The sequence below is a fragment of the Cygnus atratus genome, chromosome 2, assembly GCF_013377495.2.
Source record: "Cygnus atratus isolate AKBS03 ecotype Queensland, Australia chromosome 2, CAtr_DNAZoo_HiC_assembly, whole genome shotgun sequence".
In the NCBI taxonomy this organism is placed as follows: domain Eukaryota; kingdom Metazoa; phylum Chordata; class Aves; order Anseriformes; family Anatidae; genus Cygnus; species Cygnus atratus.
The window spans coordinates 112,733,207-112,750,576 of NC_066363.1; the positions used below are offsets into that span (position 1 = coordinate 112,733,207).

Genomic DNA, 17,370 nt, shown 5'->3' on the forward strand with positions numbered 1-17,370 from the left:
TGCAGAGGGATCCAGATAAACTTTTTTGACCTCCTCTGTTAAAGCTCCTTCCATGGTATTTGCTGGGCTTTTTCAAAGTGAAGAGGTTGGAGGATTCAAAGCTTTTCTCATTTAATCTTTTATGCCCCAGCAATGTTTGCCTCCAGTAAATCTGAACTGTGCTGGGCAGCTGTGGAAGGAGGGTACAAAACAAAAAAGGCTTGTGTCTGAAACATTTGTGTTTGTGTGCATCCTAGCCTGCACAGCTGGTCTGACTCAGCTCTGAGAAGATGCTGTGCAGCTGTTTCTCTGGAGCTATACCTGTGGGCAAACAGAGTCCAACATCTATGTACGTCTTTCTGATCTCCAGAGTTCATTTTGTCCCTACTCTGTCATGTTTAATCATGAAGCATTCAGCTTTTTCTTACTGGATATTCATGTGCATATGTTCAGAACTTACAGGGCCAATCTACCATTGTTTCAGTTTTCCTATTGATGTTTTTCTTTCAAATCGGAGCCCAGGGACAAATCTTTCAGAATTGATTATTTCCTTGCTGGGTCACTGTTTACTGCAATTCTCTAAGACTGGGTTCAGCTGGTGCAAACTGACTTTGTCTTTTCTGTGAAGATAAAGCAAGATTTACCCTGAGTACTGTATGGCTCTGGCAAGTCAAGGCAAATAAGAAGCACCCCTTTGAGACTTCTCTGCTGCCACATGCAGAGAGTGACCACAAGACCAAGGAGAGGCAGCAGCCCCTTGAAGAGGCTCAGGGAAGGATGCTCTGAAGAATAAGCTCCAGCTCTGATGAGCTCATCTTGCTGGGAAGGCAGGGAATAAAACCAAACCAACACGCATTCTCATCTGAAGATGGGATCATTAGGCAGCTAGGCACTGAGATACAATGCAAATGGAAGTAATTAAGGAATGGAACAAAATAGTGGAGATATCTGGAATTATCAAAGGAATTTCTGAGAAAAATGAATGTATCTCCAATGCCCTGAGATCTGCTGGTCCAAAGGAAAGCAACAATCCCCACAGAAGAAATGAGGCTAACCCTGAAGTAGAATAGGATAATGTTAAAATAATTCTAATGCTAGAAGGTTCCAAAACGTGTAAGACAAGCAGTTTTTGAATGTTTCATGTGTGGAAACAAAAACTCATGGCAGCTGATCCTTGGAAGGAAGAGCAGGAGAACCCAATTCGGTCCATGGCAGTAGGAGACAACCCTAACCCCTCTTCAGGCTGAAATCCATATGTCTCAGAAATGACTGGAAACAAATGACTCATTGGGATCCCAGTGGAGCATGCAGCAATCTCAAATGGCAACCAACCTCCCACAGTTTTACCCACTGATCTTGTCCTTTCCCAGGAGTAAATCCAGTTGCTCATTTTTGTGCAGCTCACTTTCACATACACACTCACATACACAGAGTAGACTAATATAAACTCTTATACATATTGTGAGTTCCTGAGCATTTTATGAAGATTCATATCAAAAAAGAAGTGTAAATGAAACATCAGAGGAAGGCCTTTGCTGTGGTGAGTGGAGAAGAGTGGCTGGGACCTCTGTTTGCCAGGCCTGAATGTCAAGCCCTAGAGAAAGCCTCTGCCTCTGCCTGTCTCACACTGCAAGGTGAGAGACAAATAATGTAAGTTCCTTTTGCCTTTCAAAAGAACCTTGCGACTGCTTTTTTTGCTAGATTATTCCACAGTCTTTGTACTTGTAAGGATTGCTTTTCTAATGAGGTAAGAGAGGTCAAAAGAAATTAATAGCTAAGATAAAAGCTATCAGGCTGATATAAATTAAGCAGCTTATAACATTTGCAATGCACCACAATCTGCAACAGATAAGGGACTCTAAAGCCAAAGGAAGGTTCAAAAGGAAGCTGATATTGGGACTATCTATGCTCTCAGTTCTCTTTTTAAGAAGACAACTGGGCCACAGCTGCAGTTTTCTGCTGAAGCCTATGTCCCCACTGAAGCTCATAGTGAGGACATTACTCACCTGGTACGGTGCAGTTACTCCTGTTCAGTGGCCCCAGTGTGATCCCACAAGCCTACGTGCATGTCCTCGTATGACAGGGACGGTTATCCTGTGACACCACAGCATTAGTGAGAGCTACACTGCAAAGCTCTCCCTTGCCTGCACTGCTGTTCTCCTGTCCCTCCCAGGACCCTGTTGTGTCTTAACCTTGGAGCTACATTGTTAGTTGTCTGCCTGTCTAACTCTCTGGACACCTAGGCGCCTCTTTGGAGATAGTCCCAAAATGTCGAAGTGGCTCCTGCCTGTTTGTGACCCCAAAATAACGACTAGTTCTGCCTAAATTCCCTTGGGAGCCCGTTTCAGTAAGGTGCAGTAAGATATATGCCACACACACAGCCACATGCACACTTCAGCCCCTTGGGAGATATCCCTGAAGCTACCTCTAAAGCAGCTGAAGGCAAGAGCCAAATCTCTGAAAGTGGTAAGTGTCAGGTGTGAGTCTTCTCTCAGCTCTTCCTGCTGATTAGGTGTTCCCCCAGGTGATGGGTTTTCATATTAATCATTGTAAGGATCCTAACTCTCCGCATGAGTGTCATACATGTTTTAGGAGCTAAACTTTGCATTCCAAGTAAGGACCCAGACAATGAAAAACATTGTCACTACAGGACCTGATGTTGATGCTGCAGTTCCTCATTCTTGGTCTCACAACCCATGCAATAGTAAAAGGGCTCATAATTGCCTGCGTCATTGCTATCGCTTGTATAAAGCCTTAGCTCTCCATTATTCCACAGGAGTTTTAAACCCATGTAGAACAATTGGTGGTGTATGTACACCAGCATAACTTTTGCTCTAGTTGGTTTATCTTATTTCCATAAAGACATTATATCTTTTGCAATCACATCTCTTTACTGACAGATTTTTTTTCTACAGTAAGTCATTCATCCTCAGCTGCACACACTTCCAGGCTCCTGTTATGCATATTCTATTTTCTGGATTTTTTTTTCCCTCATGTTTTGGTTGTGATCTTTAGGACTGCTGAATGTTTTCAGTGACCAAATGATATCTTTTTTCTTTTTTTTTTTTTTTTAACAGATAATTTATTTGCAACAGTAGTGTGAGATACAGTAGAGTACAGGTGGGAACCAGAAAATCATATATTATTTCACAGTGTATTTTTCAGTAGATTATTCCAAATGTAACATAAGGAAATTTTAAGTCCTATAACATTAGTTCTGATGTCATGGTGACTAACATTACCACAATAAGCAGTCTTGTGGAAAAATCCTTGTGCATAGTTTGCTCTGCCTCATTTGTCCTAAATTACAGAGACTGCATCAGTATGATTTAGATCATGTAAGTAACCATGTAATAAGTAATTCAGTCTGAATTTGCATCACATCTGTTTGTTAAGTCCTTGAGAAACACAGATACACACAGGTCGATTTGAGACAAAGAAAATTTTGTATGGTGTTCTCTCACCTTAGACAGAAAGGTTCACAATGTAAATTCTCACATATTTTATTTAGATTATAAATACTGGATGGTGTATAATATCCTTCATGTGTTACACAGACTGAAGATAAAATGTTGCAGGGCCCAACAGCAACTGCTCTGTTGCCAAGCACTAGAAAGGTGGAAATCCTATTTGAAGGCTATTTAGCTTTTTATGCAGGTACCATGGCTAATTAATAATCAGACATAAAACTCATTTTGAAAAACTCATATGTAAATACATGTGACAAGCCTAAATACTGCATACAAGATGTGTCTTGCTCCTGCTTCCACTGAATGAAAAAATACCATAAAAAATAATAATTCCATATACTTTAAGAACAGAAAGTTTATGACAACTCAAAATGACGAAGGAATCTTTTTGTAATTTTTAATTTTTATTTTTTTCATTCTTTCATGAGAATATTTCGAATTTGGCTGATAAACTCCTTGGAAATGGTGCAACCTGAAAGGTATTTGTGTGACTCAGTGTAACTACCTTTAGCTTTCGTCCTTTCTTTTCTGATGTCCAGTGATTAAATATTATGAATATATAACAATATTTAAACAACTGTGCCATCATGGAGGAGTAAGACTCATCCATATATTTTTAGGACCCTAAAATAATGGTGAAATGCCCATCAAACTTACTGTGGTATCTATCAACCAACATAAACCAATAAATACTTTATTTCCAATCCATGAAAAGATCATGCTAGTCTATTATTTAACAAAATTTTACTATTTTATGATGATGATACCACTGTGAAACAACTTAGAAAAGCACATATCCCTGCAGGTTAAAGCTAAGTCCTAATGGATGCTGAAGGACCCATCCCTTATGGAGGTTCCCTTACATAAATGGTGATCTCTTGTTGTGGGGTAGAACCAGCTTTGGTGGCAGCTACACCTAAGAGTTTACTTTTGGGTGGGTCATAAACCTCAAGTCAAATGCATCTCTTTCCAGAAGTGACTATCTTGCTTAAAAGCTCTTATTTTGGAAAAACTACAGCGAAGTGCATGACAGAAGCCATCAGACCCCTAAATAGCTCAGGATCATTTCCATTGTACTTAACCTATCCATGAGTCTCATTCCATGGGAGCAGGAGCAGGCCTACCATATCTCGCTTTCCTACCGGTGTCCAATGCATGGCAACATCCTTTATGGTCTAATGGTCTCTCTACTTCAGCTTCCCTTTTTTCCCTTGATCTTTTCAGGAGTCTCGGCATCTTATCTCCAATACTCCTGCTGAGCGAGGTGCTCTCCCAGGACTGGTTCTGAGTGGTAGCCAGTTAATAAAGTGTGTTCCAGGGAAAAAAAATCCTCCTAATTGAGTTGGCTAGTGCCACGCTCTTGTTATGCTCACCTCAGCAGTAGAATCAGGCTGGGTGGAGAAAAGTATTATGCCATTTGTGTAAAGGACCCTCAAGCATAAAAGAAATCACAGCTTCTTATTTAAATAATACAGTACCATGCAAAATTCACTTATTATGAGCTTCTAAGGAGTGTCTTTAAATATGAAAATGCAAAAAATTTCTTAACAATCCACCAGTGCTATGAGTATTACTCTCTTCACTTTATCTGCTTAAGCCATGCAAAAGGTTTAATCAAAGTGTCCCTTTAACAAACACAGCATTTGAACAAAACAAAACAAAACAAAATGAAACAAAGGAAAACAAAACAAGACAAGACAAAACAAGGAAGTCAGAACAAATGCCTACACACACAAAAAAAAGCGCACAAGTTTTAATCTTTCTGATTGAATCTATTTAGCATGATGTTTACCTATCTGAGGAGAGGCATATAGGAGTCTAAACACCTGTGCCTTTCCCCAGGAGACTCAGTCCTTGCTGTGGCTTAGCTCCTTACCAGTGCTACTCAGCTCCTGCTTGGCTCTTATCTGTGATCTGACATTGTCTCTTCCAAGCAATTCCCTAACTGTACTCAAGCCCTTAAAGCGTGATGCTGTTGCTGTGTCAGAGGCACAGCTAAATATCAGCTGTTTTACCAGACTCCACACAGGTACATGGTAGAGAGCGGGAGGACTCATGAGCACAGAGCAGGGCTGTTCCAGGGTCACCCAAGGAAGCCCTGACCTGCGCACGTGTGCCACGTGCTGTGTCCAGGGGAAGCAGAGGAAGATCTGTGGCCCAACTGCAACGCATGGAGGAGTCACAAATCTCATGCTCAATGCAGGGAGCCTGTGCCACTCTCTAACATGTTTTTTAAGGCAAGAAAAGTGTGAAACTAGGTGAACAGTACTGCAGGTATTGCTGGGGCTACACAGTGCTGGTGAGCTGGGATAGTAGAATTGCCCTAGGATCAAAGTGCACAGACTTGAGTTTAGCAGTGGTTTATTATCTCACTAGGATCGTCTCATTCCCTGTAATAAAAATTGCATGTAGAGTATGTCAAAGAGCCAAAGAGTCTATTACAGCCTATTGTCAGGACTAATGCTTTTTTTTTCCCTCTTATTGCTAAGTAGGCAGGAGTAGCTTTTCAATTTCAAAATAAAACTATACAATTACAGTAATAATGTAATGCTCCTGATTGCTTGGCAGCTGCATATTGTAAAACTCAAAACCACTGATCAGTAGCAAAAGCAGTAAGTCAGTACAATCTTTATAAAATGTCCTGTTGGGGTGATTATGTCTATCAAAATACTTCTATGAGGGAAAGATTGATTACTGAAAATATTTCATTACCCTTTCCCCCTAAAAAAAACCTGCAAGTGCTTGCATGTTTTTCTAACAACAAATAAAGAAGCTGGTGAAGGTGCTGGAGGTTTAATTAAGACTGTATGAGCAGTGGAACAAGCAAAGATCTTGTTCAACTAGTTAGGCATCAGCTAAAACAGAAAAACAAAAGCAGTCATATTTTTATCATCTGTTATAAAAAAATATTTCCCAATCAGTGTTTCAATACAGTTAAAAGTTAAAAACCCTCTACATTACTAATAAATTAAAAAACCCAGATCTCCAACCATCTTGTAAGAAAGTAGGTAAGTAATTTAAACCTTTAGTTTACATAAATTAGCACAGAAATCTGTATTTGAACAAGTGCACTGAAAACAGATATGCCTTCTTTTCTTCTGATATCTCTTATTTGAGTTATTAAGTAACAGGAAAGCCTTTATATTCTTTGCATGACCTTGAGAGTCTGCTACCACTAAATGGTCAATAGTCAAACCCCAGGAGAATGTTTCACCAGACAGACAATGACATGGGCGAGCATGAAGTACAGTCAAATGCTTTGCAGCCTTATTACAGTAGACTTCAACATTCAATTTCAGCACTTTTACTCCTGGGAAGAGATGAAGGTAATATATTTATACAGGAAATCATATGAGTGAAATTTGATGGGTTGATAGAATTTTTTTCAAAACCTATTAAAATACCATTTTTTTTTCCAGAGGTAGTTTGCAAGGCAATAGTGATGTATGTAAGTGGAAACAATACTCCTTTGCTTGACTTTGGATAGAACTCTTAAATACTGTTGATGCTCTCCCTGAACCTTGCAGAGAAAGCTTAATGGATAAGATGTTCTAATGAGAACTGACAACAGCCAATTAAGTGTCAGAAGAACAATCTGATAAGTAGGTCTTCATGTCTATAGGCATTTCCTGACATGTCTTAACTGTCAATCTGAATGTTAAACATCTCTATCTTCATCTCATTATTGACTGATTTATTAGAGGAGAATGCTTTCAACTCCATTTTTTTTTTTTTACTTTGGGGTTGTTCCAGAAAGAAGGGAATGAAAGTAGTAGAAACAACTCTTAATTTGGAATAATTCATGGGGAATCAGAATTATAGTGAAGGCTTAATATTCCAACTGAGCAGATGTATGGTTTGATGATGTCACTACCATGCAGCTGCCCACACCATACCTTTTAAGAAATGGTAGATGCTCAGTTTAGAGGAGATCTGTTTCTTTAACAGGTGGAAGGATATCTGTGGACATGCTAGCAGGCTGCTCTCTGCTTTCAGTGCTCCTTGCTAGTCATACAGAAGACAGCACCTCGCTCGACGGATCTCTTCCCTTCTTGTCCTCACCCCGGTCAATATCAATCACGTGAACTATGCCAGGCTTCAGAATCAGGTCATCAGTCTCCACATGGCTCCTGCTATCATCCACCTCTGTGTATTTCCCTTTGGATGGCTGGGTAGCCTTACTGAAGACATCTTTAAAACGGCGCTTGAGTTCAACATCTGGGCAATAGACATACTCATAAAGAGCACCAGCAAGGACTGCTCCTATTATTGGTCCCACCCAGTAAACCTACAAAGAGAGGTGGGAAAAACATAGGCATTAAGCTCTACAGCAAAGAAAGAAGCCAGGATCTCAGAGGAAATCACGTCACTACAGACTTCACTCAGAAAACTTTATATGAAGTGCTCTAGCCCAATCATTTAAAACAACTCTGCTTTCCAGAAATGTATGGCCATATAGTTCACTGGATTGCATGGCCTGGGATGAAATCTGCCCACATACCAGATTATGAGGCAGAGAAGTGTTAAGTTCTAGTTAGGAGCGCTAAGTTTCACAGATGGTGACCTGGAGCTCAACAGTGAAGTGAATTCTCTGAAGTGATGTATGAAGTATGTCAAAAGGCAGTCTCTTAGGCAGTTAACAGCATTAGTTCCATGTAGCATTAGTTCCCTCTCTGCCTCCTCCCAGTCTCTCTTCTCTCACAGGTATTTTGTCCACTTCAGCAATACTCCCTAGTATTTCTGCTTTCTTTTAAACTAGCAAGAGTAAGGTGATTGAGAACCAAGCCCATAGCCTCAGAGAGAAATGGTTTTGTCAACTTTTATTGATCCACCTCTTTCCAAGAAGCTTTCTCTAAATTTTCATTGTTTATTTTCCACCTGTAGATAATGTATTTGTGTTGTTTGCCAGATGACACACCAAATAAATACCAATGTAAAAAACATCTTCTTTCTGCATTTTCACCCAAGATGATGATCAACTTGTAAGGAAACAAAACCTATCCTAATGCATATATACAAGCAGTTCTGTTTCAATATTTCAGACTCACATTTCCAAGAGTCCAAATTTGACTTCTGATCCTGCAGAACCCAACAGGCAGCCATCAATCTGATTATCTAATTTGTATAACCAAATGTAAATGACACAAACAATTTTGTAGGGTAACTATTTCAGTACAACATGCAGCAATTCTGTAACACTAGTAGGTGAAGAGGCCCACTGACTTCTCTTAATGACATGCTAATGTCACCACTCTGAAGGAGGAGAGAAAGGCCATCTTTCCAAATGACCAGGACAGCAGCTAAGCTTCTCCTACAACTTTCTACATAGTACATTTGCTTATCGTTTACAGCTTTAGTCGTAAATTACAGGCTCCCTCAGAGTATGGATAATTAATCTTGTGAAAAACTATTGCAGTTTTTTGTATGAACAAGCCATTCACTGATAACTGGGTAGATCTGCCTCAATAGGATAACTCTTGGGAGCAAAGTTACACATGGTATCGTGTTTGCAGAACTGGAGCCTCAGGGCCTGAAGACAATGCTATCTCTGTTGTTAGCTGCAGTGGGAGCAACGTGGGCTCCATACTTTAAAAATCAAGAAAATCCTTATATGCACTGTAATATGCAGATCCTATAGTTAGTACTGAAAGTGTCCCTGGAAGTGCTTTCCCTATCTTTAATTAGGGGAGGCTGAGCTGCAATCCATCTCTCCCTATAAAACATTAATTGTTTTTTGATAAGTTTAGTAGTGGGATGCTATAAAAAATGACTGTATCACTCACAATCTGTTTATCAAGTTGTTTCCTGCACAAATACCTGTAGTTAAGGGGATGCTTTATGTATGTATGTAGTTAAGGGGATGGTTTATGTAAAGACCAGGTTGCAACCCCTTCGTCTCTCAGTGTGGGCATTTGCTGAGGCAGGTTCTCTCCCTGGAAAGAGATTGCAGAGGGTCCCTGCTCTCGTTGTATATGTCTGCCCCAATTTGCCATGGAACCAGGTGAGACGTGAAGCCAACAGAATTACTTCCATAACTTCTCATCAGCATGACTGGGGGGGTTGCAATCTGCCTCGGAGGATTTTTTTATTTCTAGCAGTTCAATTCTTTCCATCTCGCTGGATTGCTTTTTTTGTTTTGAAGTTTTTGTATGATTTCCTTTCTACCACAGCTACTACCTCCACAAAATGACCCCTGAATAGTAAGATGCTATTCTAGTGTGCTGTGTACCATACTACAGCCCCAGGGGAGCAGCAAGATTACTCTAAAGCATGTGGCAGGTCAGCACCTGTCTTCTTCAGTGATGGCCTCTATGGGGTGTGCGAGGATAGACAACTAAAGGCAGATGATGTATGAAAAATCCTGATAGCTGTTTGTTGCTAAGGTGAAGGAAGCATGAAAGCAGAGTTACCCATTGGTTTTCCCATTTCCCCATGATGACAGCAGGTCCAAATGATCGAGCAGGGTTCATACTGGCACCGGTGTAATTGATCTAAAGTAAAGACAAAATGTTACCTGTTATTAGAGTCTCAAAGGTAGTTATTCAATTTCTTTTAGTCCTTGCACTATGGGACACCCTGGTTTTGTAAAACATCTAATCCTGACAGTAGGTATTGTCACTCTCCAGAGTCTTATCACAAAATTAACAAAGCCATCATACGAACAGGCAGGAAATCTCTGATGCAGCAGCCCAAGAGGACTCTCCTGCTACTTCCAATGTTTTTTTGGCATGGACCTATAAAGACTACAACAGCTATACAGCTATAGGAGCTATAAAGTCTACAGAAGTTTCCATTTATGTCTGAAGTAGACATAACGGGACAAAGGCTCTATTTTTTTTTTTTAAAGAGAAGCCATTAACTTACAGCAAATAAATGTCCAATTGCAACAGAAAATCCAATTGCTAAAGCTACTGAACCAGTGACATCGTTTCGTTTTGAATCACAGCTGGCAAAAATAGTAAAAACCAGCTGGAATGTAATTATCAACTCCACCAGGAGTCCATGGCCAGCGGAAAGATCTCCATGTACCTGGAAGAAGAGAAAGAAACACCAGAGATGAAGCAAAAGCGATTTTGTAGATCAGAAAGCAACAATATGCATTGACTATATTTCAATGAATTATATTTTTGGTGACTTCCTGAATAGTACACAGTGAAAGACAACAATGAACTTTTGGAGGTGCAGATTCCCACCCTTCTTCTCCCATATATTTATTTATTTTTTTTAATTTGAGATCCATGGAAAATTAGAGCTGGACTGACAACAGACAGCTTGCCAGTAACATCCAACAAGAACTTCAAAGTTAGACTGCAGAAGTGTAGTTTATTTTTACACAGGGATTTGCAAATGCTGCACTTCCCCTTCACCATTTTTTTTCTTGGGAGCGCTGTAATTTACTATTCAATTATAAATTCATTAATTAGCCCTGACTTAATTAATTTAAATTTCAATTAAAAATTAAGCAGTGTGTGGCTCAAGTGCATTTTTAATAAGTCCTGCAACAGGGCTAACTGATGGCATTTCTTATTAGTTTAGAACAAAGCTGAAATCTAAGCCACAATCTATTTCAAAAGTATGTCATTTTAAATTGATGTTTTTTCAATCCCCATCATAATGGCATAGAATTAATTTCCCCTCCCCAGTCCATATGAAAATGGCATTTCATGCATATATTATTTAAATTTTGTATGTAAATTAACATTACCTGCTGTCATCAGATTTGGGGAAGTTCTAGAAAAGAGAACTTTTATAAAAAGAATAGCTATAGATATTGCGCTGCATAAAGCCATCCCAGGGAGAGCTTTAAACCCTGTCTGGATGTTGTAAATAAACCAACCAGCTCCTAAAATCTCTACTTGAGCTCTTTTTATTCTGTGTGACACTGATTATATTTTCTTAGGCTCTAAGTTAGTCTACTCCAGGAGCTGGAGCAGAAGTGATTACCATAGTGACTCCCAGGCCTCCCACCACACTTGGTGGTGTGATGAGGTAAAGGATGCCTGCCCCCACGATGGCTCCCAGGCACTGGGCGAGAATGTAGAAGACCGACTTGGCGAGGCTGATCTTCCTCGTGCAGACCATTGCCACAGTCACAGCAGGGTTAATGTGGCCACCGCTGATGTGCCCGAAGCACTGCACCATGGTTGCAATGCTGAGTCCAAAGCAGAGAGAGATAAGGACCATGTCTACAGGCAGGGGCTTCTCTGCTCCACCCCAGTTGATTGTGGAACCGAGGCTGAGAAGGACGAAAATTAACATGGCCAAAAATTCTGCTGAAACAGCCTTCCAGAAGGGCTGAGTCCAGACGCCTTTAAACGCTACCATGATGCTCTCACACTTGCACAGACGTCCACACTTACTGAAAAGGAAAACAAGTCTTCATCAGAAGTCAAGCAATAATGTTCTCCTATGTTCTCCTGTTAGAAGGTTGCTATCTGGCAGACTTTGGAGGGAAGGCTTCAAGGCTGAGTATCCTTGGACTGGGACAACCATGGATGTGTGCACTGTCAAAGCAGACTGCCCTTAAAATACTGCCAGTGTTTGAGTATCTGCAGGTGTGATACACAGAGTAATTAGTCATACTCTGTGATAAAACTGTCCCTATAGTTTTGGTTTATGCAAAGAACCCCCCTATATTTTTTGAAATAAATGAGAATGAAAATAAGTGTAATCTTCTACACTAGCTGACTTCTGCCTAAGAGTCTGCAAAGCCCTACCACTTCCAGTGGCCTGTTAAGCATCATGCTCATTAAATTAGTGGGTATTCTCTTTTTCTAAGAAAATCTGTACTTTTCACAATGCAGGTACAATATTTCAGTAAAAAGCAGTATCTTAGTCAAAACCAAATATTTTTTACAACAGGGTAATGTTAGGAGGTTGCTCTGGGAATTATAAGAGAAAGTCTATTTGTTTGAACACTCACACAAACCAATACTTCAATTTATATTTATGCAAAAATCTGTTTCTTCTCTGTGGACATAGAGTAAAATTTGAATCCAGCCAGGAGAATAGATGCAATCCTAAATTCTGACTTTTAAATCAATCATGCAGTCAATTAAGTCCTTTTTAGGGGCTAAGGGTGCAGAGTTAAGTAGTGGAATAGAAACATGTTTTCTGTACATTTGGTGTGTGCAACTGCATGTGGTAAAGAAAGGAATGTCTTGATTTTCCCCTTCCTGGAAATGCTATTTGTTAGTCTGTGCAGCCTTCCTGATGAGTTACAGTTTTGCTAGATGCTCAGATACCTATGAAAGTGGGTCACCAAAGAAAAGTTATTTGTGGTATTAATAAATTAGGAGAATAAGCCAAAAGGGAAGCATTTTAATGAGTTTCTAAGGAATGCTAACAAGAGTCTTCTTTTAAAAACAAAAGCAAAAAACCCAACCCCTCCAAAAAAACAAAAAAACAAAAACCCAGAAAACAAAAGAAAGAATATTCAGCTGTTACATTTGGGAACAAAATTTCAAGTGGAAGATGGATGAATTTATGCTCAGTTATCTAAGGTAACTGAGCTACAATGCATATTTAATACCACTTACATCAGAAAGAAGCATAAAATGCATGTCTAGCTTTTTCAAGTTATTGCAAGAGGAATGGCCCATGAATTTCTTAACAGTTGCTGAGAGTTAGGGAAAGGCAATTTAATCCTGTGACTGGAGCAAATAATTTGTTTCCTTGTCTCATTTCTTATGCTAATTTACTGTGTATTTTGGGTAGGTCATTTGTACTCTATCTCAGTTCTCTAGACTCTCAGAAGAGAACAAGAATTACATTATTTCCTGCAAACGGCTGTTGTAAAGTGCTTGTGAAGTGATCTGACAGACTCTGAAGTTTGAGTGGGACTTGTAAGATCTCATATTAGCAGCCAGTTAATGACCAGCTACCTAGATCAGGCTTTTTTGTTCAAAATGGCTCCAAATTCACCACCTCCCCCAGTGCTAAAGCACACAGCTTTTTGGGGATCCTTGTCTTTGAACACTATGCCCAGATTCTCACTGCAACCTAAAGACTGTCTATAGCTTACCTCCAACAACCTTGCTACTCCCTTACTAACAACTTAATTCAGTGGCCTCAGGAGGACACAGGAACTGTATCTACACTGAGAAGAGGTCAGTGTCACAGGATTTGTCCTGGATGAACATTTCATACAGGGATGAGGCATATCCTGGTGTCCATGGAAAAGAAACCTGGATGTACAGGCAAGGAAAGTGGCACTCATGTACCCTCTCACACCCATCTCAGTTGAGATGCACCTGAGTTTCCCTGGGCTTTAGGTTGTACCTGCTTTTTCTAAGCAAAACTCGAGCCCTGGTGTTATATTCCAGACTTTTGTAAAATTTCCTACCACTGAAGAGAGTGAGGGGACCGTAGGTTTTTGGAGAATATGAGACAGGGGTATGGTGACTCCTGGCTTCGTTGTCCAAGAGTGCCCAACCCATCTCCTTCTGTATGCAGAGAATAGCGAGATGTGCAAATTAGCTACATCCCTTCATCGTGTAGGAGTGGAAAGAAAAAAGTGATTGTATTGGGTATTAAAACTGTGTAGTTAGCTTCCATCCAGTTGGGGAAAGTCCCAGAACACAGCAAGAGTGAATGAGTGGTGCATGCACATGTGTGACAGAGGGAGGATCCGGTAGATAACTTCTGCTGACCTGCTGACAGGCCTGTCCAGGCTACCACTTAAGGAGGGCCCATGTCATACTGCTAGACCCTATGAGAACATGTACAATCAATTCAGTCAATATTATTTACAGCCCTGAAAATGCAGAAACATTGGATATAAGTCAAAAGCATAACTCAATAGAATCATAGAATCAAAGAATCATAGAATCTTATCCTGAGTTGGAAGGCACCCATAAGGATCATCAAGTCCAAAAGCACAAAAACTTGTTCATCAAAATAAAGAAAGTTTCTATTTTTCTGAAATAGCACACTGCATGGAAACTATGAAAATGGTAGAACTATACTGCCAGCCATACTTTGATAGTTAATGATCTAAACACCTGTTTTCAATGCAGAGATGTTTTTCTGAAGCAGTCTGTTTTTCTATGATTTCAACACCCAGCAAAACACCCAGCTGTCACAGCAAATTTTTTTCTTTCAAGCTGCACACCTGCTAATAAAAGCTTAATACTGTGTTTTAGCCCTGAGCCCAGGTTTTCACTTAAATCCCAAAGCAACTTGGAAATCAACACCGCCTCCAACGTCCACTATTCTTTCTGCGTGCAGTTAATTTAAAGCCTTGAGATGAGATGGTGATGGCTGCCAGCTCTAAAACTGAAATGTGACTTTCCAGCCACTAAGATTTGCCATCGAAGTTGCAAAACAATTTTTGGAGTAGTTGCTGTTCATGGTTGCCTTACACAAATACAAAATAGAAAAGCAGAACGATGCTTTTGTGTTCCGGTCACACATTAAATTCGTATGGATTCACTTGAAATCCTCTGGTTTAGACCACACAGGAGACTGATAGGGTGCAGGGTGGGTTTCACAGCTCACGTTGCCATCAGGGCCAAAGGAGCCTGGGGTACGGACAGGACTCACTGGTGTCCAGGTCATCGCCGGTGTGACTACAGCTCTGAAGCCTTAGCAGTGTAAGCAGTAACGCTGTCATCCATATAAATGTCAAACGGCATTTACCAAATTCTTCCTCCCCTCACTGCTATGGTTGCGGGGAGCAGGGCCAGCAGCTGGGGGGGCTTGCAGCGACCCTGCCTGGAGTGCAAGCTCTGTGTGAGCGGCAGCTCTTTGGGGGGCATCCGCGGCTCTTTGGGGGGCATCCGCGGGCCCCCCCGACCTGTGCCGGCCGTGTCCCGCCGGGACACCGGGCACCCGCTTGTGGGGAGGGGGGCGGCAGGGGAGGGGGGCAAGCGCACGATCGCGGCGAATAAAAGTTGTAGGTCGCGGAACAGCGCCGGCTTGCAGCCCTCCGGCACCTCCAGCCTCAAACCCTTTTCCCTCTTTTCCCCCTCGAAACTTTCCCCAAGCCCCCTCTCGAGCTTTATCTCCTCCCCCCCTCCCTCCAACCCTACCCCTCCTGTATTTTTCCCCCTCCGCGCCCCGCGGAGGGCCGCGCACTCACCCGCGGCGCGCAGCGGCCGCCCGGTCGCTCATGCCTCCGCGCGGAGCTGCGGCGCCGGCCGGGGGGGGCGCGGGGCTCGGGGCGGGGGCCGGGGCCGGGCCCGGGCCCGGGGGAGGACCGGTGGGGGGGGGGGACCGGCGGGGACCGGGGGGGGCGCGGCTCCCAATCGCTCCCCTCCCTACCTGCTGCTGCTCCCCGACGGCCGGGAGGGGGCTCGAGGCGGAGAGGGGGCGCTTGCGGTCGTGGGAATAGGATTAATTAATTAGCGCGGGGGGGGGCTGCGCGGTTTGGGGATGATCGGTCGGAGTGGGAGATTTTGCGGTTTCTTCTCCCGCTGCGCGCTGGATTCACGGGAATCGAGTCCAAGGAGCTCTGAGGTGGGGAGATCTAGGTGTCTGAAACACCCCTCATACCTCACCGGGACCCTGCTGGCTCCCAGAGGGGCAGAGGGGTTAATCTGCCGCATTCAACAAAGTTTTGCCTCGTGTGGGAAGCCAGCGGGGGCCACTGAAAAGAACTCTTGACACTAGACCCTGATGCCGGTGAGACAATTCAGGTGGTTCTCACCTTGAGAGGAACCCAATCCATCCATAGCATGAGAAAAATCTGACGAAAAAACAGCCCTTTAGGCTATAAGAAAACAGACAATCAATAAAGTTACCCAAGCTTCCAGGCAGGATTATTTTGTTAGAGACTGCACAGAACCTGACACTTGAAGAAGGCAGGCATGAATATCGAACAAAGTATCTATAAAATCCCCTTTTCTTTCTTCTTTTTTTTTCTTTTTCTTTTTTTCTTTTTCTTTTTCTCTTTTTCTTTTTCTCTTTTTCTTTTTCTTTTTCTTTTTCTTTTTCTTTTTCTTTTTCTTTTTCTTTTTCTTTTTCTTTTTCTTTTTCTTTTTCTTTTTCTTTTCTCTTTTTCTTTTCCTTTTCCTTTTCCTTTTTCTTTTTCTTTTTCTTTTTCTTTTTCTTTTTCTTTTTCTTTTTCTTTTTCTTTTTCTTTTTCTTTTTCTTTTTCTTTTTCTTTTCTTTTCCTTTTCCTTTTCCTTTTCCTTTTCCTTTTCCTTTTCCTTTTCCTTTTCCTTCCTTTTTCTTCCTTTTCCTTTCTTTTTTCCTTTTCTTTTTCATTTTCTTTTTCCTTTTCTTTTTTTTTCTTTTTCTTTTTTTTTTTAATTTTCTTTTTTTCCAGGTGGCTTTGACCTTTGAATGCAGTAAAATAATCAGTGCATAAATTACATAGAAAATGTTTTAAAGGACATGCTGTTCAGGGGTTAAACTAGGTTAAAACAGCATGCACAGAGAAACTACATCTATTGCCATGCACCCATATGGCAACAGAGAAAGAATCAAAATTTGATGTAATAATCAACTGGCTGGTGCTATACCCGCTGTGCCAGGCAATCTTTCTGCACATTAGAAAAGAGTGCAAGAGCTGAAGAACTACTTTGGATGTGGAAACCATGGAAAACCACGGAAAACCACGGATATCCTCTCTTAACTTCTGCTAGGAGATTATAGGCAACAAGTTACATGGGCGAAAACTGAGTCTAATGTGTAACACTATCAGTTCAGGATACCCTAAACAAATTTGAACACTGAGCAATAAAGAACTCATGCCTATGTGTTAAATACAGATCAGAGTTAATGGTACGTACCAGGTGATCATAAAGTACAAATGTAGGTGTTTCTCTCACATTTGTCTGCAATTCCCTTCTTTAGAGCAGAGTCATAAAGGGGACCAAGAAGCATTCACAATTTGATGACAAAGGAAAACAGCTGGCTGGATGTTTGACTTTCTTGTTTTCAAGCTTTGCTTCATTTGCTGCTGTCGTGAGCTCAG

General features: G+C 41.3%; 1 protein-coding gene across 2 annotated transcripts; it reads right to left on the reverse strand.

The window, feature by feature from the left end:
- Positions 1–7,458: 7,458 nt before the first annotated feature.
- AQP4 (aquaporin 4) lies at positions 7,459–15,563 on the reverse strand. Of its 2 annotated transcripts, XM_035564014.1 has the most exons (5): positions 15,532–15,563; positions 11,394–11,808; positions 10,314–10,478; positions 9,860–9,940; positions 7,459–7,737 (listed from the first exon to the last, which is right to left on the reverse strand). In XM_035564014.1, exons 1-5 carry the CDS (start codon positions 15,561–15,563, stop codon positions 7,459–7,461), a joined length of 972 nt encoding a protein of 323 aa, XP_035419907.1. The 2 variants fall into 2 exon arrangements, with proteins under 2 accessions (XP_035419907.1, XP_035419908.1); XM_035564015.1 differs by lacking the exons at positions 9,860–9,940; positions 15,532–15,563 and having other exon boundaries at positions 11,394–11,801.
- Positions 15,564–17,370: the final 1,807 nt, after the last annotated feature.

What these genes read in the sequence shown, in the direction of transcription:
- AQP4 (XM_035564014.1), bottom strand. Translation starts at nt 15,563, where the DNA reads ATGAGCGACCGGGCGGCCGCTGCGCGCCGCGG. An exon ending in CAATTGGACATTTATTTGCT is followed by an intron (nt 9,941 to 10,313) that starts GTAAGTTAATGG and finishes TCTTTACTTTAG; the next exon opens with ATCAATTACACCGGTGCCAG. An exon ending in GGAAATGGGAAAACCAATGG is followed by an intron (nt 7,738 to 9,859) that starts GTAACTCTGCTT and finishes CTCTCTTTGTAG; the next exon opens with GTTTACTGGGTGGGACCAAT.